At 45.5% G+C, this 27,848-nt stretch overlaps 1 protein-coding gene across 1 annotated transcript in view; it reads left to right on the top strand.

The window, feature by feature from the left end:
- The window catches only part of DOCK2 (dedicator of cytokinesis 2), a 430,752-nt gene that overhangs the window by 385,169 nt on the left and 17,735 nt on the right, over positions 1-27,848 (top strand). The window contains exons 37-44 of the mRNA XM_023515279.1: positions 3,598-3,688; positions 4,569-4,688; positions 8,054-8,143; positions 9,702-9,806; positions 11,783-11,924; positions 16,655-16,736; positions 17,924-18,008; positions 18,837-18,923. Coding sequence (XP_023371047.1) covers positions 3,598-3,688; positions 4,569-4,688; positions 8,054-8,143; positions 9,702-9,806; positions 11,783-11,924; positions 16,655-16,736; positions 17,924-18,008; positions 18,837-18,923 — 802 coding nt within the window. The remainder of the gene's footprint in view (positions 1-3,597; positions 3,689-4,568; positions 4,689-8,053; positions 8,144-9,701; positions 9,807-11,782; positions 11,925-16,654; positions 16,737-17,923; positions 18,009-18,836; positions 18,924-27,848) is intronic.

Genomic DNA, 27,848 nt, shown 5'->3' with positions numbered 1-27,848 from the left:
CTGGAATGATATTACTCATAATTTGTTCTTCTCTTCTATTTACTTGACAAGAATTCCCTGTCAACATCATTTGTAATGAAACTGTAAAATTGGTTTTTCAGAATGTACCATGATTTACACAGCCAATCCTAAATGGCTGAACATTTAGGTTGTTTCCAGCTCACTTTTCTACAATAAATAGCGCAAAAACAAAACTCTTGGCCGTATACCTTTTCACACCTCTTTATGAGGCTAGAGCCCCGGCGGTAGAATTAGGCAAAAGGTTAAGGAGAGGGCATGGGGGTGCGTATTGCTGAAGGGCCAGGACTTCGAGTCTAAACTCGCTCTGTTATTTTTTTTTTGTTATCAAATCACAGCAGTGTACATTAATACTATCATGGGGTACAGTGTACTGTTTCTGTATACAATTTGAAATACTTTCATCCAACTGGTTAACATGGCCTTCATGTCTTTTTCTTAGTTATTGTGTTAAGACATTTATATTCTACATTTAGAGAGATTCACATGTACCCTTATAGGATGAACCATAGGCGTGATCCCACCGATCGCCCTTCTTAGCAAACTCGCTCTGTTATTACTATAGGTATTTTTAGGCCCTGAGTTTAGCATTACTCCAGCAACAGGAGCTAAATAAATAATCCCATAGGTTGTCCTCAGCTTTGGATATTTGTAACATGGTTAGGTGTGACCTGATTTCAGCAGCACAGAGCTTTGGGGTAAAGGACCCGGGGTCTTCTAGTTTACTCTGTGGCCCTGGATGCGTTAGTCCATCTTGCTGAGTGAGGTTTTACAATCTACAGAATGGCTCTGTCCTACCTACTGTTTTGAGGATTAAATGAGATACTATAAGGAACATGCCCAGCACATGGTTTTCTCCCTCCAACCTCGTTTCTCTCCTTCTTATTTTAGAAACACAGATGGCGAATCCCAGACCTCCGCAAGCTTTGGAATTTGAGGCCTGTAGTAATCTAGGAAAACCATATTTGTCTAAACCAGACTGCAAACAGGGTAGAGCCTGAAAATCTGTTCTGTTTGGCAGGCAGAGTATTTTAAAACATGTTTTTAACTGGTTGCCAACATTTAGAAATCTAGAGATTTTTACATTAAAAAAGAAGTCAAAATTTCCTTCTCCTGAACAACTCAGATGTGTGACAACCCGAGGGGCCCTCATCCTGTTCTGACAATCGCCACCCCAGCTGAATGGTGGCAGCCCTTTTAGACACGGCTGGAGCCCGGTAATCACAACATCATCTCTGTTCCCCATTGTACCTCACCCCATCCACATCGCACAAGCGTGACATCTGGAAGTATCTGAGCTTGGTGTCTCTGGTTGAGCTCATTAGGGTGATCACTAGATCCTTGAGTTAACAAGAGAGAATAGAGGGAACCTTGGCCAATGAAGGAGATGAAAAGAGCAGGGCAGCTCGTTCTGGGCCTCTCTGCCCAAGTGTCTCGGAGCCAGCCGTCTAAGGTCTAAGAAACAAAGGATGGCGGGAGGGAACACGGCAGGAGCAAACCCCGGACACACAGATGTTTCTAATCTCCAGACTCTTCACTGTTCACCCTCATCAGTAAGACATTAGTGGAGAGGAGAGTGGAAAGGCCAGGCCTGTGGCGGCAGAAACAGCTGGGCTTAAATATGCTTCCACCTAGTTCTGGCTCTATCTGTTCAACCTAGATCTCAGTTTTCTTAAAAGCATTGGTGGAAGGATGAGCCAATAAAATACGTGATAATAACTGAATCAATGAACACCAATCTTCCTGCCTGGAATCCTTCCCCATCACCCCCTTCCGATCCCATCTCACTTGTCACACTGTGGGACGCTTTCTAGAAGGCCCTCCTCTCCGCTCCTGGGTGTGTCCTGCTCTCTCTGTCCCACAGGCGGCCCCATCACAACATTTATCTCAGCTGTTTTGTTGCAGTTACGTATTTGATTATTTGATTCATGTCTGTCTCTTCCCTTAGATTCTAAATCCCCAACTCTAAGAACAGTGTCTGCTTTTGTCACCCTTGATCTCTAATGCCTGGTCCATCCTGGATGCTGAGGATGACTTTGCTGAACGAATAAGAGAATGAGCAAAGGGTTATTGGGGCATCCTAGCATATTCACTGTCAGATCGCTGCCAGGGGACCTTTCTACCCCTCAGCACCTTCGGCAGGCCCTACGCAGAGTTCAGGCAGATGCGTCTGGCCCACTGGCCTGTCTGATGCATCCAAGGACACTGGATGTTACTTATTCTTTGGCGAGTTCCATGCAGGAAGCCTTTCTTCTCACAGAAGCCTAAGCCTGGGCATTAAGATGTGTGCCGAGTGCAGGGGCCTGCGGAGCCCTGTCTTCCCCAGGCTGAGACAGTGGGTCAGAACAGAGGATTTCCCTTCATCAAATTTCTGAGAGTTGGGTCTAAGTCCATGTTTCCAATGACGTGCAAGTCACCAAAGCAGGTGTTTGTTGCCTCTGGATTTGGTTTCTCACCATGGGGCAGGCTTGAGGGGGTGTTCTGTAGAAGAACTTAGGTCAGTGGTTCTCAGCCAGTGGGTCGTGACTCCTTTGTTCCATTTGAAACAACATGGCCATTAGGAAGGTTGAGAACCACGGGCTTAGGCCACAGTGCTAATAGATAGCAGCTGTCACTGTTTAGTGCTGGCTACGGGCTAATCACATCAGTGCACACTCGCGTTTCTTTGCCACAAAGCTACCTGTCACCTAGGAGCCTTTTATGTGTGCCTTCTGTACACCCAGTAACTTTTTAGGGAGGTTCTGTGGGTGTGTTGTCCCATTTTTCAGATGAGTTACCTAAAGCACAGAAGCGTGAATTCACTGCTGCTTAATACCCATCGTGGATCAACTGTCTAAGAATTTCCCAGAAGTCCCCTTTTTATTCCTGTTCCTGTCCTCAATGCTCCTCAACTATATTGTCATCTCAGGGTTTGTAACTGAGATGTCATTGTGTAAAAAGATGTGATTGTGGTCCAATAGCTGATTCTTCCTACAGACACCTGAAGGCTTCCATGTGAATTTCTGTTCTGTAACTCATGATCCACTCCCTTTTATTATCAGAAAATGCGCTTACTTTATACCCAGAGAACCCTGAAGAGAGGGTAGGAGCTTCCCTCCCAGTTGCTGTGGCTTGTTCATACTCCTGTGCTTACCCAATGATTAAGGTGGGGGCTGTGTCCCAGCTCTTCCATTTATTAGCACATAACTTCTGATAAGTTATCTCTCCTTCCTTTATTTCTCTTACTTGTCATATTGCATTGGCAAGACCATTCAGTGTCAAGTTGAATACTGGCCAGGGTGGCACCTAACATCTCCAGGCCATAGTTTTATCATCTGAAAATGAAGATCCCTAATGGACCCATCTCACTGGGTTGTCATGAGCATTAAATTCTTGAAGGCATCTGAAACACTTAGCTTAGTACCTGAAGTGCACTAAGTGTCCGGCAAACAGCACAGAGGATGGCTGACTATCCCGGGCAGACGACGACTCCTTTCTGCCCTAGAGAGGAGCCTGGTTATTTTACCTGGATCCTCCCAGGCCCTACCAGATGCCTCCCTTTTCGCTGTATGGTAACTCAGCGTATTTTACTCCAAACAGATACCTGTACAAACTCCGCGATCTGCACCTGGACTGTGACAATTACACAGAAGCTGCCTACACACTTCTTCTGCACACCTGGCTGCTCAAGGTACTGTCCCTCTGGATGAAGGGGAGTCATGTTGGGATCCTCATGCAACCCTCACAGCAGGGTAAGAGAGAGAGAGTGAAAAGAAAAGGAAAAGGAAAATAGAAAACAATAATAAGCCAAATAAATATTTTTTGCTTTGTGTCCCCACATTCTTGACATGGCAAGGATACTTTCCTGCCCTGCTTCACCTGGTCATTTAAGGTTTTGAGTGACATTCACATTTAGCAGCAATAACCCCCGAGATATAGTTTGCAGTTTTATGTAATATCTAAACTATTGTCAACTATAAATCATCAGCACGCCCACTGAGCTCCATTCCTTCTTTTGAAAACTTTGCAATAGCTGGAAAACTCAGAAGATTTCCTTTTCTCTTTTGGAGAGCTAGGAGACTTGTCATGTTTTGTACGGGTTCACAGTAAATCCCTACAAACCACATACAGTCAATGTACAGTCAACCTTCATTCAGTCAATGAAGAGTCAGATCAGTGCAACTCAGCAAACATCAGGTGGCCCTTCCCTGGAGGAAATTGTAGGGTGGCACCTTGCTCTCTGGCCCCTGCATCCAGGGCAGTGAGGAAGCCAGCGGTGTTTGCAGGCCTCCCTCTGACTCCTCCTCAGCATGGTTCTAAAATCTCATGTTCCTCGTTTGCTTTAGGATGTCAGTCCTTCCAAGAAGGCAGCCTCCAAACATCCAGGATACTCGTGGTGCCAAAGGGCAGCCTCCCCGGGGTACCCCAGGTTTCCAAAAATGAGCTGAATTTGGGAGAGGTAGAGAGAAAGGACAGGGCCTGGGGAGGGTGATCTCTGCCTTTAATTCTGAGAGACTCCTTCCCTGGGCAACCTCTGGGCCCCACGTGACTTCTGTGTCTCCTCCTCGCAGTGGTCAGATGAGCAGTGTGCCTCTCAGGTCATGCAGACCGGCCAGCAGCACCCCCAGACGCACCGGCAGCTGAAGGAGACGCTCTATGAGATCATCATAGGCTACTTTGACAAAGGAAAGGTAATCTGTCCCTGCCCCTACCCTCTCTGTGGGACCCTGGGTACTAAGGGACGGTTCACTCCCTTACATTCAATGTTCCCTCAGCTCCTGTCAGATGTCCTTCCAAATCCTAAATCTGATCACTTCTTTTCATGTCTCCGTTTCATTCTTACCACATCCGTTCATGGCATCAGCATCACTCACCTAGGCACTGCCATGGATCTTGAGCCGTTTGCTCTATTTTTCCCAAGAGGAAGCTGGGTGATCAGAAAACCTATATTGGGTCATGTTCACCCGCTTACAGTCATTTCAGTGGGTTTCTTGTTCTACTTAGAATAAACTACACAATCCTTCCATGGCTCTTGACGCCACAGATGAGCTGTGCCCTACCAGGTTCCCCCTTGCTCATATGCTCTAAGTGGAACTCTTTTCAACCGCAGGGCCTTTGCACTTGCTTTTCTCAGCTTGAAGCATTCCTTCTCTAAGCTGGAAGGCGAGGCTCCCTGCACTGCTCAGCGCTATGCTTACATGTCACATCCCAAGGAGGCACTGGCCACCACCAGACAAAGCAGCAGCATCCCTCTGGTCAAAACATCATCTTGACCATTTTATTTGTACTTGTTTATTGTCTGACTCCCCACTTCAGAATGCCAATGAGAGCAGAGACTTGTCTTATCCTCTGCTGAATGCTCAGTGGCTAGAGCCTGGCATACAGGACTCAATAAATATAGGCAGGGTCAATTTATTGGATGAATGACAATGTGGTGCCATCAATGATACCTAAACAGCAAAGGTGCTTAGTTGAGTTTGGTTAGGAGATGGGACAGGTTAGCTGCCCCCCAGCTCTAGCCTCCAGTGGACCTTCAGAAAGCCCCAATCTGCATGCTACCATTCGTTCTCGAATCTATAGGAAATGGGGCATGGTGACCACATGCTTAGGCTCTGGAGCTAGAGGGCCTAGGCCCCCATCCTGGCTTCTCTACCATGCATGCCTCCCTTGAGAGATACTACTAATACCTACCTTCTAGTAGACCTGTGAAAATCAGGTGGAAAAATGCACAGGACCTGGTACATAATAAGACCTTGATCAAGATTAATTCTCATCACTATTACCCTACTCCGCCACTTCCTCCACTAAACCTTTCTTGAGTCTTCCATCTTACCTGCCCCTCCTCCAAATTGGATGGCCTCTTACAGCTCATCAGGACATAATATAACACTTAATTTTGGTCTGTCCTGTCACTGCAGTTCATTACATCTGTCTTAGTCTGATCTCTCCACCTTTCCTGGAAAGACAAAATGAGATAATGTCTGTGGAAGAGCTTATAAATCCCCAAGAGTCATGCAGACAGGGAACACTGTTTTTATAATTTACAATTATAAGCCTCTTGAGGGCAGAAACTCTGCCATCCCTTGTACCTTCTGCCCTGCTGCTTGTGTACCAGCTGATTAAGTAAGAGGTGGTGTGAGAGCCCCCAAAGCGCGTGTCCAGCTTTGTCCTGTGCGAGGCATTCCATTTCACTCTGTGCTGAGCAGGGAGGCAAAGGCACCATCCTCACCCACCTCAAGGATCTTACCATCTTGTTGGCAAAATGGGCCTGCCAACGCCTATCTTTTTTTAACATTTCCCTTTGATACTGTGCACTAATGAGGGAGAGGGCAAAGGAACAGGGTGGTACCAAACAGGAGCAGAGAGGAGGGAGCAGATGGGTAGAGCTCACCCTGAAAGCCACCACTGTGACAGCTTCTAGAATGAAGCTCACACTCTTCAGCACCGCCTTCAGCTTTCTTTCTCCACACCTCCTCAGGGAGACTCATGGCTCTGAACACACGATGGCTTTCCACTCCCCAGGTCCATCTTGTCATCACCTGATGGACTGTTCTACCTTCCTCAAAACCCAACTATCGCATCTCTTGATGTGTATACTTTGCCATTTGCAAAGAGAGGTCAATTTGCATGCAACTCAGAGAGGTCAATGACTGTCGGACAGTCTGATAACCACACAGCAGATCTAGAAATCCCAGGCATCTGACTTCCTGGGAAGGGGAGTCAGCCCCTTCCCTGACTCTCAGGGAGATGTAGCATATGGGGGGAACACTTTCTCTCCCTGTTCATACTATACTGGAGAACAGGCAAAGCCCTCTACTGGAGTCAAACAGTCCCCAGCCTACCCCAGGGGTATTACCACCCCCTTCTAGTTCAGGGTGAAGAGAAAGCCCCAGCCCAGCCCAGCCCGGTGGTAGACTTGGTTCCTCCTCCTAACACATAAAGCATGTTAATGTTGCTTCCTAAGCTGTCCAAGGGTTTACAGCCACAGCTTCTCCACTCGGCATTTGGTTTATTTATTTTTATGCTTGGATGCAGAGAAAGCACTTTTGCTACAAAGCTCTCACTGCATTTTGGCAATCTCCCTTCTCTCCTCCTCCCACTCCCCAAGCTTCCCCATTTAGCTGCGTTTTCCATTTTAAACCAGAGGTGAGATGTGATGGGTATCCCTTGAGACTGCCAACTCTCAGGTCCACCCTGCATCTCCCCTGCCTCTCTATAGCTGTCCCTGACCCCCTCAGGCATAAAATAACAGGTGACCTATTGGCTTCTGGCCTAAGACAGAACAGAAAAAGTAACTCCTAGGTCCATGGTTTGTTTTTTCAGACTTTCTTCTTTTAAAATGGAGACGACCTACTAAAAAAGTTGTCATTTTTTAAGTTCTAATATCATCCCTACTCCCACCTCTGTGTTGCCCCCTCCTCACCAAATAACCTCAGCAAGAAGAGGATCGACAGAGTGGGAAAATCCCAGGACTGGGCATCAGGAGAACTGGAGTCTGGCCCAACTTGGTCCCTAGAAACTCTCAGACCTGGGGCTACTTACTGTTCACTTCTCTGAACCATTGCTTCTTGGAAAATGGGGCCAGCACCTCTGGGGGAAGCTAAGGGAATCAAAAGTTTCATTCACTAACTACTTAGGAGGCAGGGAGGAAGATGGAGGCCACAGAGATGCACACACTCTGGTTTGCATCCTGGTCTGCTTTTTGCTGGGCATTTGACCCAGGGTAGGTTGCTAGGCCTCTCTGCACTCCCATTCCTCACCTAGAAAATGAAGATGCTGTTAGCTCCCTCTCAGAGTGGATGTGAAGAATCAGAGAGCATGTAAAACTAAGCACGGCTGTGCCTACTCCATAATTTATCAAGAAATTGGGTGAGAGACCAGAAGAAGGTTGTCCCCCTTGGGAAGTCACCCCCCCACCCCCACCATGTGAGGGATACGGCTGGGTCAGAGCAAGGTTTGTGGCTCAGGCCCAGGAAACATCTGTGTCTCTTCCTCAGCAAGGGCTGTGCAAGCCTGGAGCTGCCTCCTAACCTTTGTCCCTGTGACCTTTCTGTAGATGTGGGAAGAGGCCATCAGCCTGTGCAAGGAGCTGGCGGAACAGTACGAGATGGAGGTCTTTGACTACGAGCTACTCAGCCAGAACCTGGTAAGGCATCTCAGGGAGGCCGACTCCGGGGCACTCAGGGCCTCAGCGCACCTGAGGGCTGGGAGGAGGGGCACGGGGCCGAGGTGGGGTTCAGAAAATGGAAGAAGAATGGAAGCAGGACTTGAGCGAGGCTGTGAAACATTTCCAGAGAGAGGTATTATGGGAAAACTCATCAGCGATGGTTCTTCAGACGGAGCATTGAGTACCTGTGTGGCGCTAGCTGCTGCCACTGCTACACACCCAATAAACACTCTGCTACATTTGCAGTAAAAGTTCCACAAATCACCAAACCAATTAAATAAAAACACAAATTCACGCTTTCTGATTAACAGATAAATCACATTAAAATGCTCCCCATCTGGCTATTCCCATTAGCATATTGATGCTCGTGATTTGGTGGGGGAAGTGCAAAGTGTGGGAAGCCAGCCTGTCCTGAGCCTGCTGCAGAAGCCAGGACTTGACGGGGAATTGGGCTGTGCAGGGAAAGGCAGGGCTGGGGGGCTGCCTGCCTTCCCTCCACCGCAACCCCACATTTCCTGGCTGCTGAGGACCAGGACTCTTAGCCCCCTGGACCACCGGACACCTCTTTAGCCCATTTAGAGAGACCAATCCACCCATTTCCAGGGAATTATAAAATGAGAATCAGAATGTTAGAAGCAGATTGCTCAGCTTTCTTTGCTAGAGGCATAGTATAGTGATCTTGTTAAAAACAACTGAGCTCTTAGCTGGTTTTGTTGTGTGTTAGATTTAATGCAAATATGCATAGACACGCCCTTGCACCAAGAGACACCGAGTGGCTGCCCCACACATACATTCTCGCAGATGTTTGCCAACACGGAGGCACACGCACATCTGCAGTCTGTTGTGATCACAGATCATGCACACCCTCTCTTACATGTGTGCACACGCTGGCACCAACTCCACATCCCCCAGGCTCCTGGCCAGGCCACAGCTGTCCTCCACAGTGGATCAAATTGAAGATGCCATCCACTGTTCTTTTTTATGTGCCATGTCATGATTTCTTTAGGGCCAACAGCAAGTGTGGGATGCCATCTAATGCAAAGTGAGATTTCAACTGTTTTCAGAGATCTTAAAAATATGAAAAATATATGCCTCTTAGAGGAGGTGAAATGTTAGGTATGCATACACGAGGGCAACGTCTGGACCCAGAGACACTCATCCATCTGTAAAGCCTCACAAACATGTGCACAAGTGTGCATGGAGGTGGGAACAGAGGGGTGATGGGGACACTGGGACTGGGCTGAGCCTCCACACTTACTAGCTACACTCTGAGATACCATTTCTCTATTTGCAAAGTGGAGATCCTTGTGGAATTGCTATGAGGACAGTGCAAGGAAGGGTGCCAGTGAAGGCGGAGTGATCCACACACACCCAGTCTCCTACAGATATAGCCATTACCATTGGGATTATAGACATAGCCACAGATACGCAAATATGTGCCCTTGGCCCATTAGCTCTAATCTAATGTGGCCTCTTGGAGTTGAATGTGCATTTGATAAATATCTGTGTTGTTACAAGCTGTGTTTTCTTCTTTCAGATCCAGCAGGCAAAATTCTATGAAAACATCATGAAAATTCTCAGGCCCAAACCAGACTACTTTGCTGTTGGATACTATGGTCAGGGATTCCCCTCCTTTCTACGGGTGAGTCTGTGGGTGACTTGGACATCAGGATGGGGCCCCCAGCCTTGTCATCCCAGCTGTCTGTGCCTTGAGAATCTGCTTGTGCTTGGAAGCTGTGCCCGCCTCTGTCTGAGTGCTGCTCCCACCCCCAGTGGACTCCCTAATCAATCCTCCCAGATCACCAGCATCTGTCATCTGCTGTGTTTCTCTAACTACACAGCGAGTAGGGCTGCCCTGTGAGGTAGTGAGCGCCCTGTCAGGAGAATGAGGAGTTCAGAGAGAGGCTGGAGGCTGTTGCTGTTCTGGAGTTACCATAGAGCAGCTGTTCTCAGACCTTTTGGTTTCAGCACCTTTTTGTTCTCTTCACAATTCCTGAGGACCCCAAAGAACTGCGTGTGTGGCTCACAGTTACACCTACCATATGAAAAATGAAAACTAAGAAAATTTTTAAAAAATCTGTTTTAAAAAATAACAATAATAAATTCATCACATTAACATACACATCTTTAGAAAATAGCTCTATTCTCTAATAAAAAATCAGCGAGAAGGGTGAGATTGTTTTACCTTTCTGCAAATCTCTTTAATGTCCAACTGAAGAGAGGACGGCTAGATTCTCATAGCTGCGTCTGCAGTCTGTTGTGGTCACAGACCGTGCAGCCTGTGGGAAGCTCCACGGTGCACCCGGGAGAGAATGAGAGTGAAAAAGGCAAATAAAAGCTTCAGTGTTATTGTGAAAACAGTTTTGATCCTGTGTGATTCTAGAAGGGTCTTGGGAACTCTCCGGGGTTCCTGGAGACTCCACACAGTTTCTGAACCACTCCTTTAGTGTTTTGTTCAGCCATCATGAGAGGAGGTAGATTAGGTCACCTACAGGTTTCCTTCAGCCTGTGGTTAAATTCTAGGGTGAGGGAAATAGCAAATCTGATCTTTGACCTTGCTCAATTTTCAGGCTAGGCCAGGAGCTACATCACGAACTGTTACCAATCAATGTGGAGGTCACAGTGGGCTTGCTGGTGTGATCGCCGTGAGCAGCAGATAGGGGAGATGGTGAGGGTTCTCTAGGTGTGTTTTAGAGGGAGTTTGTGAAACTGGACTGCTCATCCGAATCCCCTGAGGAGCTTGGTAAAATATGTATTCCTGGGCCCTACTACCATAGAGTCCATTTCAGCAGATCTGGATTAAGGCCTGAGAGTCTGAACTTTTAAAAGTCTCCCAGGCTTCTCTGATGATCCAGCAGATTTAAAGCACAGATATGGAGAAGCAAGTAACAGACTTGGGTTGGGACAGAGGAATGCAGGGGCCGTTTGAAGCAGTACAGAGGGCAGGACTGTGCTGTACACCAGAGTTTCTTAACCTTAGCACTGTGGATATTTTGGACCTGATGATTCTTCATCATGGAGGCTGTCCTGTGCATGTAGGATGCACCCCCACCCCCAGTTGTGACAACTGAAAAGTGTTTCTAGACATTGCTTTTGTCCCATGGGCGGCAAAATCACCCCCAGAGGAGGGCCACTGGTCTATGAAAGGCTGACATGATCAGGAAGGGTAAAGAGTGTTTCCATGGCCTTCGAGCTAGGAGCCAGATGAGGAAGAACCTGCATGCTCAGCCCTTCCAGCCCACAGACCCAGCCCACACGGCCCATTACAGGCAGGAGGGAATTTTGTGCTCATGTAAATAGGAGAGCAGGTGCGACACAGTGAAACGCAAGTGAGAAATTAATGTGAAAGCTGTACATAGGACAGTAAGAAGGAAGTTCCCAGAATCCATGATCTTTCCTCCCCCTAGACCCAAACTATTTCTTTTAAGAAGTGATGTGCTCAGCTAGAAGGTCAGTGAGTTGAGCATTCCCTTCTGGTGGGGAAAACAAGAGGAGAGGGATCCACTGGGGGACCCCCAGTCCCACCATCTCCCCCATCTCCCAGCTCCCCAGCTTTGCTTGGGCTACACACCTCACACCTGGGCCCTGTAATCTCCGATGCATGTCGTTTCTCTGCAGAACAAAGTGTTCATCTACCGAGGGAAGGAGTACGAACGGAGAGAAGATTTCCAGATGCAGCTGATGAGCCAGTTCCCCAACGCAGAGAAAATGAACACAACCTCTGCCCCTGGTGACGATGTGAAGAATGCCCCAGGCCAGTGTATCCTTGGAGAAAAGATACCCCAGCCAAGGGCCAGATGTGGGCAGTCCTGCCAGGACTTTAGCCCACAAAGGCCCGTCTGAGAGCTCAGAGCTGCTACCAGAATCATGGCAGGGGTGCCACTTTTAGTGTCCAGCCTGGAATTCAGAGAACCCATTCATTTATTCTTGCAATGAATATTCTCAAGCCCTCTGTACCAAGCATTATAAAACGCACCAGAGATTTACACTCACCAAGTGTTCCTTTCTTCAGGGAGCTCACAATGTAGCAAGGAAAAAAGACATTGAACAGCTAATCTCACTATTGATCCACACCAAGAGGAAGCCATACAGGACACCGTGGGTGAGAGGGCAGAGAAGGCTGCCTTGAGGACGGTGATGTTTAAAGTGATAACCAGCTGAAGCTTAGTGGGAGATGGCGAGAGTATCCCAGAGGGAAGGATGCCTGTGTGGCAAGGCCTGTTGGGGGGTGGGGGGGTGGAGTATAGCAGGTTCCAAGAGCTGAAATGGCACCACACTGCTGATAGGATCAAAGCAAAACTCCTGAGTGAGGCCTGCAAGTCTGTCCGTGGTCTAACCCTGCCTGCCTGTCCAATGTCATTGCCCCACTCCTCCTTTTCTTTCTCATGTCCCTCTGACTGCACTAGCCTTGTGTCTGTTCCTTAAAGATGCCCAGCTTGTGCCCACCCCTGGGCTGCACATTCTCTGTCCCCTCTACCCAGGGTGCCCTCCCCCCAGCTCCTCACACCCCTGTCTCTTGCCCACAGAGCCTTGCTTGGGGCTTCCTCCTGCAAGAGCCTTCCGAGGCCTTCATAATGTCTAACGTGGCCTTTTCTGGACTCTGCATGACCCTGTTGTCTCAAACCCCGTTTGTTTCCTTTAGAGAATTGATCTCAATTTGTCATTGTCTTTTGTGCTTGTTAGAGGCACAGGAGTGGGAGCTGGGACAACAGTGACAGGTCTATGAAGGAAGAACCTTGCTCTGCCTCATTCCCTGCAGCGATTTCCCCATCTCCCGTGGTGCTTGGTGCAAAGTGACTCTCAGTAAATATTTGTTGATTGATAGAAAGGAAAAGAAAACAAGCCAGAAAAAGAAGAAAGAAAAGCGAGATAGACAAATAGAGGAATGAAAGGAGGGAGGTGGCAGGGAAGGAAGCAGCTCACGGGAGGACACGGAGCAGGGCTGCAGTCACACAAGATAAACCAAATAAGGTTAGGTGGGGTGTGTGTGGTGTAAGGGACACCGATGCAGGAAAGCATTGTGTTCCCAGGGCAGGAGCTGGTGCTTGGCAGCAGGCAGGACTCGCTGTGGCCGGAGCACAAAGAAACGCCAGAGGAAGCCCAGCGGCTGAGCCGAGCAGAGCATTAACTAAGCCCGGCTCCCTGCATTGCACCCTTTAGCACAAATTAAGTTACTGCCTTTAAAATGGGATTGACAGGTTGCATGGCTAGTCTGCTAAATCTGCTGAACCTTAATCCAAATATTTTTCCCTTGGGTGATAAATATTCATCTATAACCTTTTCATTATGCTCGCTTGCCCTTCATGCCTACTCTGCTGCGGTTATTTGCTGGAGGAAATGCAACTGGTGGTGGGACTGGCTGGTTAGCAATGTGAATCTGGTTACAGGATTAGAACTAAGGCCCTTCAAAGTGGGTGTCCTGGTGTTGAACAGCTCCAGGGCCTTTTGACTTGGGGTCAGGGAGAGAGTGCACGTGACTGGACCGTATCATGTTGAAGCCTGTTTTCTTGCCTGGCTCAGTGCCAGGAGATAGATGTGAAAGAAAAGGGAAGGGCTGGCATTTGCTACATGTCCTTTTCGTGGGACTGAGAGCTTTATAACCATCATTCTTTAAACCCCATTAAACCCTATGAGAGGAAGTATTCGTTTTCCTTGTGTCATAGAGAAAAAATATGTGGGGGTAGAGATGGAAAGTGGTTCATCTACGGTTACAAAGCTAGGTAGTGACAAAGTTAGTATTCAAACCCCAAGATCTATCTGTCTCACAGCCTGTGTTCTAGTATACCATCATTTCTTCATGAAGATTGATGAACAGAATGCTATTTGCTAACCGTTTACCATGTACTAGGCATTGTATGTGCATTGTTTCATTTTATCCTCATAATAATCCTGCCAGTTGGGCATTATTTCTGTCTGCCTTTTGCTAACAAAACTAAAGTTCAGAGAATTTAAGTAGCTTGTACAAGGTCACAGCTAGGAAACTGATGGAACGAGGATTTGAACTCAGGCCTGCTTCTCACCAAAATCTTGAGTCCTTAATATTCTGTTATCTTGTTTTTACTTGTTAAGAAGCTGGTACACAGTTTTGGAAGGTGACAGATATCATGTCCTATCACTTAGGTATCCATGTAGGGCAAGATATTTAAAAGCAAAAGGCTCTTTGTAGGACTCTATTGCCCAGTTGTCTGTGGCCACAATTCCATACATAGATTCAGCACCTGGTGTGAGGGTCTAGCCAGGCATGCTCCCGGGCATGACTTGAGAGTATTGGTGTCATAAGCTTCCCTAGGATGGGTTTGGAGTCTCCTTTTGGACCAAGACCAGCGGTCACAACCTTGGTCTTAAATCAGTAGACATGACCTAGAACATTCCCCAGAACTGCACATCACAAACTTTTCCATTAGGAACCAGACAGGAAACGTCTCAGTCTTTGTAGGCCACACAGTCAGTCTCTGTTACAACTCTAGTTTGGGAAGTGGGAAGGCAGCCTGATAACATACAGGTGCATGGGCATGGCTGTGTTCCAATAAAACTTTATGGGCATTGAAATTTGAACTTTTTATGGTTTTCATACATCACAAAATGCTATTTTTCCCTCACCATTTGAAAATAGAAAAAGTATTCTTAGCTTGTGGTCCACACAAGAACAGGCAGTGAGTTGACCTGAGGGCCATAGTTTGCCAACTTTTGCCATAAACTTTATCCAGAGTGATCTCCTTCCTAGAGCAGGCTGTTGGCCAGATGTCTTGAGAAAGAAAATGGTTTTCCTGAAGATGATAGAAATACTTCCACTGAGATTTATTCATTCGCGTTCAGCATCGTCCTCTCTGAGGGATCCTCAGAGGCAGAAACACTTTTCAGATGTAAAACAATCAAATCCCTAACACCCTAGCATAGAGTAAGTTGATGAGAGACAGAGGGAATTGAATTTAATTTGAGATTAGGTTTTGGCCATTTCTTATATGTAAAAGAGTCATGAGAAAGTTCACAATCTGGGCCAGAAGTAGGGGGTCATGGGCAGAACAGGGGAGAGAGAGAGAAGGCAGCTGGAGAGTTGGTCCTGAGAGAAATGTGGACAAATGCTGTAGAGCAGTGGTTCTCAACCTTCCTGATGCCTCCTAATGCTGTGACCCTTTAATACAGACCCCCAACCATAAAATTATTTTTGTTGCTACTTCATAACTGTAATTTTGCTACTGTTATGAATCATAATGTAAATATCTGATATGCAGGATGTATTTTCAAAGGATGTATGTTACAAAGCGGGCACCACCCACAGGTTGAGAACCACTGCTATGGAGAGCTAACGGAAGGAAAATGCCTCTCAGTAAGGGGTGAATTTCGTGTTTATGTACCGTGATATTTGACATCTGCCCAAAGGTTCACAAGAGGGAGATGATGATGAGGGAAAGGTTCCAAGCAAAGGGAATAGTAGGTTTTGTTGGATATCCAGAGATAATTAATGATGGAAAAGTGGGTTACCACCATGTTAGCCTGGTTTTGAAAGCCAGCAGAGGAAGTTTTGATTCCTTAGTTGGCACATATGTCAGGCCCAGGGATGATTTTTTTAGAATTATTGGGGGATCATCAGGTAGAATAAGGGAGGAGAGAACTTGAACACCTAAATAAAATATGTGTGTAAGGAAGGAGTGGAAGATAGGGAAAGGGAAGCGGGGGTCAGGATGGGACCAGTGACCACTGACTTTGTTCATTTGGTTTGCCGATGTTGTCTGCTGAATGAAGGAATCAGGGCCTCTCCAGTGTCTGTGCCCACGGCAGGCATCACTAGTTGATCATGGAGCTCTTTCCCATTGAGCCTGGATGCAGCTACTTACAACCTTGCAGCCACAGATGGGGCTGGTGCCCTGCTCCTTGAGCCACAGGCGCAGCCCCCAAATGGCATTTATTTACATGTTATTTACAAAGCAGCGTTTCTCCAGTGTTAGCATGCATATGAATCACCCAAGCCTTTCAGTGGAAAGTCTAATGTAAAAGAATTCTGCACTTAGGGTTATAAGACCTAAATACAAACCCGGATCTGTTCTTACAAGCTGTGTGACCTTCAACAGGTTACCTGGCTTCTCTGAACTTCATGGGGACAATTTAAGTTAATACCACTACCCAATGAAATTGGAGAAAATAAGTCAGGCCAGGAGATGTTTTCTGCAAGAGACTGAGAACTATAAATGTATTAGGTGGTATCACTGTTGATGAGAATGTAGCAATGGTAATGATAACCCAGAGCCACTAGCAAACTGTATTAGCAGGCGCTGAGATCTGGAATAGGGTTGAGGGTGACAGACTGACAAGGACCTTAATGACTACATGCTGACCATTAGTACCTAGTTGGCAGCCAGAAAACTGAGCTTGATCATTCAATAAAAACATGTCCCAGAAGGGATGACCTGCAAGGTCTCAGCTGAGACCTGCGAAACTTGGCAGCCAACAATACTGAGTTGTATTCTAAGTCCTTAACCTCAGGGATTCCAGACATCCAGTGTTTCACTGTCCAGCCGGTCTTGGATGAACACCCCAGGTTCAAGAATAAGCCTGTGCCTGACCAGATCATAAAGTAAGACCAACAGCACACTGGGAAGAAGAATGGGGGAGAGTACCAATACCCTTTGATCCCACCAAGTTGAGTGGTGGCAGGACAATCCCAATACCCTTCTGGTTCCTTCTAGAATCACCCCCGAACAAGGCTGAAGCGAAGATAGGTGGGAGGGGCAGGCTCTGGCTTTCCGGCAGCACAAAGAATACTTGGTGAATGTTGAGGGGATTCACTGAGCTGGATGGGAAAGTCCTGCTGCTCAGTTTGATCCCAGATGGTGTGGCTGGGCAGGTGACAGGCAGGGTGGGGGCAAAGGGGCCTTGGTCATGCTGAGCATGTGAGGTCCCAAAGAAACATCTTTTCAGCATTTGTGAAGGTTATACATTGACAGTGGATGTGTTCAGGCCTCAGTAAAGGACAGTAGAGGAAGCAGTGTGAAGGCAGTTGTCCCTCTGTTCTATATCAGATTGCAAGGTCATTGATGAGGCCACGAGGTAGGGGCTCTGTGGGACACAGGGTGTATCCCTTTCATGCTCAGTGGAGCACCTTGAGTGTCTTAGAATACACCTCTGGGTGGAGCAGTCAGAAAAAGGATCTGCTTTGGGAGAGGAAGGACCATTTCCTTCAGGGGAGATCGCCCCTGCCAGCAGCCTCACCAGTGTCATGGGTGAGCAGATGCAGCACTGGGTGGATCTCAGCCTCCCTTCACCCTCTTGATCAGACATCATGGGCAGGGGCCATCAATCATGCAGCTAGCACACCGTCCTGCTGGTGCCAATGTTAGAACCACACTAGGGATTCAGGAAGGCTGATTTGAGGGGGGATGGCTTAGATAGTTAACGGAATCCTTTGAGGACCCCCCTGGTACATTAGGCTCAAACCTTAGGCTCATCTAGTTGATTGTTGGAGTCACAGGAAATGGTGACCTAGGCTATCCTATCTGCATTAATGCTAGAATTCTAATTGTTTGGATGCTTTAGGGATGCTATGATCTTGTGAGGGCATAAGATCAGTCTACCTTTCAAATCACCTTGCCAGGAAAACCTGTGCCAGTCACTTTTATGTGCCTGTGATTTTAAATGCCACCATGAAGACTCTGCCAGGCCTAAAGTTCACTGTAATGAGTCTCCCTGGACAGTGCGGAGACAGGTTGGGAGTCAGCGGCTCGGCACAACTACTAGGGGCCTGCTCCTCTTCTTGTCTTTCAGCTTTTACAAATCTAACCACGTGCAAAGGTTCCACTACTCCCGGCCTGTGCGCAGGGGCACCGTCGACCCTGAGAATGAATTTGCTGTGAGTATCTCCCCCACTACCCTGGTTCATTCCCCCAGGCCACCTTGAGCATCAGAGCCTGCATCTGCCAACCTCGGAACGGGAGGGAACTTGATCTAAAACCAAAGAAGATAAAACCAACCCATGAATACAAGGACACCCATCCCACAGGCTCTGCCACTGGGTTGGCTTTCTCATTTCTTGAGACATTTCTCTCTTAAGATAGAACCCAGGCCATGTATCAGATATATCTTTCTAACCACAGGCCCTCAGGCATTCCCAGTAGGTAGAAACCCTCAGGTTGAGAAGGGGTGTGGAAGGCAAACCTTCCAGCAAACACCAGTAAAAAGCTACGGCAATTCAGGCATCCCTATCCCCTGAGTGAGCATCTCCTGGGTGTGCTTTGCCCAGTAGGACCCGTCTTTTATTCCCAAAGGCTGAGGCTGGAATGAGCAGCTGGCCCCACGTTCCTCTCAGCTATTTGCTTTATACTGTGATGCTGAGTCTTTTGGCAGTCACTGCCTCTTCAGGAATCTATTAAGCACTGTGGATCCTCCCCCCCGCCAAGATATACAAACAGACATGTTCAATATTGCCCCCCAAATTTAAATTGTTAATAAACCCAAGTTAAAACTTACTTGCCCTAAGTCCAAGAAGAGCTTAAACTTCATGTTGGGAAAGAATTCTTAAAGGTAAGGTGAGAGTGTGTTTCTGGTCTTGCAATATTTATTCTGTTTCAGGGTAGATGGGAGGCCTGGGGGGCTGGCTGGGTGTCTGCTTCTCTGATACCCAGGTTTCACAAGTGTGTTGCTTTCCTGCCCTTGCCATGCCCTCCCTGCCCGTGGACAGTCGATGTGGATCGAGAGAACCTCTTTCATGACTGCGTACAAGCTCCCAGGGATCTTGCGCTGGTTTGAGGTGGTACACATGTCTCAGGTGAGTTGGGGACTTCGTGACAGGCCTCTCATCCTCTGAGGGCATAGCCAGCCTCAGGAGGCCACTTTGACTTTTAAAAAGGGACATGTTTTTGTTGAAAGCTACTGTGGGGGCTCGGCGCCTGTGGCTCAAGCGGCTAAGGCGCCAGCCACATACACCTAAGGTGGCGGGTTCGAATCCCCAGCCCGGGTCCTCCAAACAACCATGATGGCTGCAACCAAAAAATGGCCAGGCGTTGTGGCGGGCGCCTGTGGTCCCAGCTACTTGGGAGGCTGAGGCAGGAGACTCGCTTGAGCCCAGGAGTTGGAGGTTGCTGTGAGCTGTGATGCCATGGCACTCTACCCAGGGGGATAGCTGGGGGCTCTTTCTCAAAAAAAAAAAAAAAAAAAAAAGAAAGCTACTGTGGGAGTCTCAGAACTTTAGTGCAGAAAGAGACCCAGGGCAGCTTCCACAGTAGCTGCTCTCAGATTCATTTTTAAGCATCACATAACTTTTTTGCTCCCTACAAATGAAACTTTCCATCCAGTCATAAAGCTGATGGATGGGGAGCTTCTATAGTGGAGGGCAAGGCCGAGGGCCTGGAACTATATCCACTTAATCACCCCTCCATACTCCTTCCATCCCAGTAACCCCTTGAGGGACACCTGTGCAGTATCCCACTATGATCCTATTTTATATTTGGGTAAACTGAGGACCAGAAAGGAGAAATCACACTGAGCCAGAATTCTGGCTCAAATCCCAATGTTGGAAGTCCCTTGTGCAGTTAGCGTATGTTTCTCAGCACACTTCGGGGTCTCTATGTCCTCAGTGACTAGGATCTTATAGTTCCCAGGACACAAAGGAAAGGCCAGCATGGTTGTGAGGAAACCTTATAAATGGTGACATGTTCAGGATGTCTTATTTATTCATTCATCAAAAAACAATAAGTACCTAACACATGTCAGGCAATGTTCTAGGATGTGCAGTTTTTGCAGTGGAGCTTATATCCTAGAGGAAGAGACAGACTAAAAATTCAAGTAAATATATGGTATGCCAGAGACAATAACCACGACTGAGAAAAAGAAAACAGAAAGGTGGTAGATGAGGGATTGCTGTTTTAAACTAGGATAGTTAGAAAAAGCTTTTCCCTAAAATGATTTTTGAGCAAAAGCCTAGAGTAAGTGAGGAGGGAACCCAGGGAGATATTGAACGGAGGGATATTCCAGCATAGAAAACAGCCAGTGCAAAGGCAGTGGGGCCAAAACGTGGGCATGTCCAGATCAAAACAATGAGGGGTGAATAATAGTAGTGTGGTAACAGATCATGCAGGACCTTATAGACCTCCATAAGGACTTTGGCTTTTCCGCTGAGTGAGACGGAGCCACAGGCAGAGGAGGGACGTGGTCTTGAAACACGTTTTCAAGTTACCGTATTAGCAGCTTTGAGACCATCTCAACTCTAGCCTTTAATGCCTCCTTCCTTTTCACTCCAACCTCCTACTTAGATGCCTGGCCTAGACCTTGGAAAACTATAGCAATGGTGACAGCAGCAACAAGCATTGTTTTGAGTATGGACTAAACCGTTCACACGCATGGTCTCATTGACACCCCTGTGAGGTAGATCTTATTATTCTCCACATTTTAAAGATGAGGAGACTGCAGTACAGAGTGAATGTGTGCGTGGTTCAATGTTAGTAAAAGCTACAGGGTTTGACTTTAATCTACCATATCAGACACTTGTCCTGGACTCATTCTCTTTTTCACCCAAGTGTCCCCAGCCCACCCCCCTAAGTAGCACCCTAGAAAAGAAGAAAGTATCTGTGTCCTTCATTTAGGGGACATGGTGGCACATTAAAAGTCTTAACGAGTGTCCCAGGCACGGTGTGAAAGGCTTTATAGCATTCTCCCATTTAATTCTCACAAACTACTGCAGAGGTACACTAATCTTGTTTTTGAGGTAAGAAGTCAAGAACTTTCTACCAATCTGTGTCCTCTGCCCACTTGCCCTGGCTGAGCCCTGTCTCCTGGTAGTGCTCAGCAAGGCACCTCTCCTCCTTCAGCCATTCTTGCTAGACTGTACTACTATATTTCTTTTTAAATCTCTTATCATCTTCTAATAGACTACATAATTTTCTAACTTGGTTTTTTTATTTTTTTTATGAGACACAGTATCTCCGTGTCATACCTGGTAGAGTGCTGTGACATCACAGCTCATAGCAACCTCAAACTCTTGGGCTTAAGTGATTCTCTTGCCTCAGCCTCCCAAGTAGCTGGGACTAGGGGTGCCTACCAGAACGCCCGGCTATTTTTGTTTCAGTTTGGCCCGGGCCTGATTTGAACCCACCACCCCTCAATATATGGGGCTGGTACCTTACTCACTGAGCCACAGGCACTACCCCGCCCAGCTATATTTTTTGTTGCAGTTGTCATTGTTGTTTAGCTGGCCTGGGCCACGCTCAAACCTGCCACCCTTGATGTAGGTGGCCGGTGCCCTATTCACTGAGCAATGGGCGCCACCCTCCAATTTGTTTATTTTTATTTATTATTTATTTATTTATTTGAGATAGAGTTTCAAGCAGTTACCCTTGGTAGAGTGCCGTGGCATCACAGCTCACAGCAACCTCAGACTTTTGGGCTTAAGCAATTCTCTTGCTTTAGCTTCCCAAGTAGCTGGGACTACACACCCACCACAATGCCTGTCTATTTTTGGTTGTAGTTGTCATTGTTGTTTGGGAGGCCCAGGCTGGATTCAAGCCCACCAGCTCTGGTGTACGTAGCTAACACCCTAGCCACTTGAGCTACAGGCACCGAGCCAATTTGTTTATTTTTAATATGAATAATATAACAGTAAATATGAGGTGTTAGACTATAAGCTACACTAGAATATAAATTAAAAAAAAAAAAAACAGATTTTTATCTATTTTATTCCCTGTCATTTCTCCAAAGGCAAAGAATAGTCCCAGGCCCACAATAGATGTCAATGAAAAATACGTAAATAAATCAGTCAATCAATGTGTAGATATCCATAAAATCTGAACTGGTCAACTTATTTGAAGAATTTGTAAAATTCACAAATTAAGAATCCATAAAATTCTTCATGATTCTTAATTTAGGAAAGGAATACTCAACATTTTGGGCTGGTTCCTTTCACCCTGATACCTTCCAGAGAAAGACTGGGAAAACATTGACCAAGGTGAATTTATCTCTGATAACTTCCCTCAGATAAGTTCCCAAGAACTTCAGGATATCTAAGACACAAAAGTTTAATGCCCTGCTTGAGTTCCAAGCATTTGTGTTTGCGTTACATGAATTTCCATCTCGTCCTCACTTATTCCTTTCATAAATTGTCGTAACTAAAGTATATTCTGAAAAGAGAGGTGTTCTCTGTCTGTAAGTGTAAGTTCTGCTTATCGAGGATTTGTTTCTTGGTCTTGGCTCTGAGAAATGTGGTCTTTACGTGGAGCCACCTGATCCAGGAGTCAGAGAACCAAATTCGACTTGGCTGTCAACAAGCGGTGTGATATGCTGGACAAGGACTGTGTATCTCTGTAAATTGCAAAACTACAGAATTTCAGAGCTGAGAGGGATCCTAGGGATCTTTTAGTCCTAATGCTATAAATGTAAATACCTTCAGAGCTCAGCAAGATAAGGCAAATACATGAAAAAATCACACTAAGACAACAGGAGCCAGTGGAGGCTGTGGCAAACTACAGTAGCTACCCCCCCCCCCAATTCCACTGGACGAATGTCTGAAAGTTAGAACTAGTATGTAAGGTAAGCGATAGCCTCTGCCAGCCTGGTTTGGCCCATGGTCCTCCAGTTTCTGATTCTGATTCTTCATTTTGCATATGAAGTCATAGGAAACTGAGGCCCAGAGGTGGGACTTGAACTGCCAAAGCAAACTGAGGCGGAAATCAGAGTGAAAATAGCACCTTTCCTGGGCACCTTATAAGATTCTTAAGAAGATTTAAAAGGCCCTGGGCACCTTATAAGATTCTTAAGAAGATTTAAAAGGCAATATTGGTGAAATGCCTTTGAAAAATATGAAATATCACCTAATAGGGATTGTGATTACATCCTCTTTTGTCTGATGTCTCCCCTCAATGTACTTATACATTTTTTTCCAAAGAAATGTCCCCTAATAGTTTATTTTCCCTTCACAGCCAGCTCAGCCAGGGTTATTATACCTGTATTGCCAATTAAGAACCTGAGGCTCAGCTTAGGAAAGAGAGCAGAGATTTGAGGGCTTGACTAAGTCCCAACAGCCAGTTGATGGCAAGTTTGGTATCAGGACTTGATCCACATGGGGTGGGAGAAAACAGGAATGTCCAAGTTCTCTCTCTAGCTCTGCCACCTAGTGCTTAGCCTGTTACTGGAGAATTAAATGAGCCTGTGTATGACAGGCCCAATATGTGCTGCCACACAGAAGATAATTCATCAATGGAGTCATCTTCATTATCATGATCATTACTTTGTTTTTGTTTGTTTTTTTATTTTCAGACGGAGTCTCACTCTGTCATCCTGGGTAGAGTGCTATGGCATCCTAGCTCACAGCAACCTCAAACTCTTGCCTCAGCCTCCTGAGTAGCTGGAACTACAGATGCCTGCCACAATGCCTGGCTAGAGTTTTTCTATTTTAGAAAATAGAAGCCTCAATTTTGTTCAGGCTGATCTCAAACTCTGGAGCTCAGGCAATCCACCAGCCTTGGCCTCCCAGAGTGCCAGGATTACAGGCGTGAGCCGCCACACCTGGCCTTGATCATTACTTTTATTCCTGTTATCAGCTTCTGACATCCATGCCTTCCACCAAATATATAACCCCCATAACTATACTCTAAGAGTTTTATATTTGGTCTACACAAGTGCCCTTCAGGGAGAAACTAAAGTTATTTTCATTTTCATTTGCTGTTTCTGATGGCTGTGATGAGGATAGAGATCTGGGAATCTAAAAATAACTTCAAAAATGAGGAGAAAAGCCAATCAATAGCTTGTTTCATGACTCACCTTAAAACCTGGGTCTTTCAGATATGGCAGGCTATTGTTGAAATCCAAGGGCAATGTGAGGTTCAATACAAGTGGTAGTGATAGATGTTCCTTACAACTCAGTTAGACTTTGGCCCCTCAAAATTCCTGCGGGGTTTGTCTGTACACTTGCCAGATACTAGACTGTGGGTTTCAGGGTGTAGGACTGTGGACTGCAGCCCCTGCCAGGTCTAGCAGCGTTGTCCCCCCGTTCACATTGTGTGTGTGGGTGTGTGCTGGTTCTAGGGTGTATGTATGTATGTATGGAGTGTGTTCTGCATGTGTGTAAGTGTGCACATGTAACAGAGGAAGAGGGACGCTGACAGAGATAGAGACTATTCCCAGGGTCTTGTTGCTGCGGAGAGCAACCATTTTCAAATATGTCCAGACATAGGAGAGAAAGGAGGTGAGAAGGCTATCATGCCACAGAAGTGTAAGGAACTAGTTGACAAAGTGATCAAGGAGAAGAAGGTCAGCAACATGGCAGCACAGGAGGCTCCTGGCTGTCTCTCTAGCCATGAGCATACCAAATAAGTATCGATTCCTGGATCACTTCCCTCTGAGAGAAAGTCAGAGCCCTGTTCAGAGACTCCTACACACCAGGCAACTGAGGAAACATCCATATTGAACTGATAGGAAAAATGGAGGCACCTGGGGCATGCACAATGAAATCAGGAAAGGAATCTCTAGCACGCAGCTTCTCCCTGTGGAGAGAAGCATTTGGGCTTCCAAAATACCACACTAATTCTGAGATTTCCTGTGGTGTGGCTCTAAATTCACCAATTCTGGAAGCCTCTATCATACCAATACAGAAAAAACTATGCTTTAACATCAAGAAAGAAGGAATCGGCCCAGGGCCTATAGCTCAGTGGCTAGGGTGCCAGGTGCCAGTCGCATACACCAGAGCTGGTGGGTTCAAACCCAGCCTGGGGCAGCCAAACAACAATGATAACTACAACCAAAAACAGCCAGGTGTTGTGGTGGGCACCTATAGTCCCAGATAGTTGGGAGGCTGAGGCAAGAGAATCACTTAAGCCCAAGAGTTTGAGATTGCTGTGAGCTGTAACACCATTGCACTCTACCCAAGGCGACAGCTTGAGACTCTGTCTCAAAAAAAAAAAAAAAAAAAAAAAGAAGGAAGGAATCCTCCTCAACTCATTTTATTAAGCCAATATCACCATGATATCAATGCCAGGATAAGACACAACAACAGAAACTACAGACCAATATCCCTTATATCCTTATGAATGTAAATGCAAAAATTCTCTATAACATCCTAGCAAACTGATTCAGGTGCAAATAAAAAAAAAAAAAATCCACCATGACCAAGTGGGTTTTACACCAGAGATTCAAGGATGGTTCAATATATGCAAATCTAACAATGTAATTCACTACATAAAAAGAAGCAAAAACAAAGACCATGTGATACTCTCAGTAGACACAGAAAAAACACTTGACAAAATTCAACACCCTTTTAAGATAAGAACTCTTAACAAAATAGGCATCAATGGGACTTACCTCAAAATTGTAATATATACAACAAACTCACAGTGCGCATCATACTGAATGGGGAAAAATTTTAAACATTCCTGCTTAACACTGGAACCAGACTAGGCTGGCCACTATTACAAATTGTATTCAACATAGTGCTTGAAGTCCTAGCCAGAGCAATGAGACAAGAGAAGGAAATCAAAGAAACCCAAATGAGGAAAGAATAGGTCCAATTTTTGCTCTTTCCTGATGGCATGATCTTATATTTAGAAAACCCCAAAGACACTGCCAAGAGCCTCCTGGAATGGATAAATAAATTCAGCAAAGTTTTAGGTGTATGTGTGTCATCAATGTACACGAATTGAGATTCCTGCAATTGTTAAGTAAATTCAGCAAAGTTTTAGGTGTTTATGTGTCATCAATGTACACAAATCAGTAGCACAAATCAATTTACACAAATCAGTAGCACTGTAGTATACTAACAACAGTCAAGCTGAGAACTAAATCAAAGATTCAATACCTTTTTCAACAGCAGCAAAGAAAATAAAATACCTAGGAATATATTTAACTAAGGAGATGAAAGAGTTCTACAGAAAGAACTATGAAATATAGGAGAAGGAAATTGTGGAGATTGTAAACAGGTGAAAAAACATATCATCCTCAGCAGAATCACCATCTAAAATGTCTATACCACTCAAAGTGATCTATAGATTCAATGCAGTCATCATTAAAATGCCAGCATCAGTTTTTGCAAATCTAGAAAAAATAGTTTTACACTTTGTATGGAACCAGGAAAGACCCTGAATAGCCAAAGCAATTTTAAGCAGTGAGAACAAATTGGGAGTCATCACATTACCAGACTTCAAGTTTGTACTACAAGGCTATGATAACCAAAACAGCAGGAAACTGGCACAAAAACTGAGGTGTAGACCTATAGATCAGATCAGAGAACCCAGAAAAAACCATCCTCATATTGCCATCTGGTCTCCGACAAAGCAGACAAAAACATACACTGGGGGAAAGAATTATATTCAATAAATGGTGCTGGGAAAATTGAATAGCCACGTGTAGAGACTGAAACATGATCAGCACCTTTCACCACTCAAAAAAATTAATTCATGGTGGATAACAGACTTAAACCTAAGACATGGAACTATAGGAATTGTAGAAGTAAATGTTGGAAAACCTCTTATAGAGATCAGCCTAGGCAAAAAATGTATGAAGAAAACCCCAAAGGCAATCATACCAACAACATAAGCAGCTAACATATGGGACTTAATTAAATTTAAAAGATTTGTACAGCTAGCGAATAACCAAGAGAGTGAATAGACAACCTACAGAGTGAGAGAACATATTTGCATGCTATATATCCAATAAAGGGCTGATGATCAGAATCTATAAAGAATTCAATCAGATCAGCAAGAAAAAATCAAACAGCCTTCTAAAAAAGAAGGCAAAAGACATGAACAGAAGCTTTTCAAAAGGAGATAGACTAATGGCCAATAAACATATGAAATAATGCTCAGCATCTCTAATCATTAGGGAAATGTGACTCAAAACCATAATGAGATATCCCCTAACTCCAAGGAGAATGGTGTCAATCAAAAAGTCCCCAAATGATAGATGTTGGCGTGGAGGAGGAGAGACATATACGCTGCTTGTGGGATGCAAACTAATACAGTCTCTGTAGACAGTAGTATGAAAACACATCAAAGCCTGAGTAAAATAGCAAGACCCTGTCTCTACAAAAATAGAAGACATTAGCCAAGTGTGGTGGCATGTGCTTTTAATCCTAGCAACTCAGGAGGCTAAGGCAGGAAAATCACTCAGCCCAAAAGTTTGAGACTATAGTGAGCTTTGATGATACCATTGCACTCCAGACTGGGTGACAGAATGAGACCCTTTCTCCAAAAACAAAAAACCAAAACCCCAACAACAAGAAAATGAAGTTAAGTTGTTATCTGCTTAAACCAGTTATAAGATGATTTATGTAAAGCTAAGGGTAACCACAAAACAAAAGCCTATAATAGATAAATACACAAAAGATGAAAAGACCCAAAGCACCCTACTACAGAAAGCCATCAAACCACAAGAGAAGAAAGGAATAGAGGAGGAAAAACCAAAAAAATCCACAAAACAACAAACAGCACTAGTAAGTCCTTACCTATCAGTAATTATTCTGAATGTAAATGGATTAAATTCTCTAATCAAAAGGCATAAAGGGGCTGAATGTACCAAAGAAACAAGACTCAACTATATGCTGCCTACAAGAGACTCATGTCACCACTGAGGATAATCTTAGACAGAAAGTAAAGGATGAAAAAAGACATCCGAGGCAAATGAAAAACAGAGAAGGCACAGCTATATTTACTTCAAAGTAGACTTCAAGTTAAAAAAAACTAAAAAGAGACAAAGTAGGTCATTATGTAGTAAT

The sequence above is a fragment of the Otolemur garnettii genome, unplaced genomic scaffold (genome assembly GCF_000181295.1).
Source record: "Otolemur garnettii isolate 467f Iridium unplaced genomic scaffold, OtoGar3 scaffold00003, whole genome shotgun sequence".
NCBI classification, from domain to species: domain Eukaryota; kingdom Metazoa; phylum Chordata; class Mammalia; order Primates; family Galagidae; genus Otolemur; species Otolemur garnettii.
Note: the sequence above shows the minus strand (reverse complement) of the source record. Positions and strands in the feature narration are given on the sequence as shown.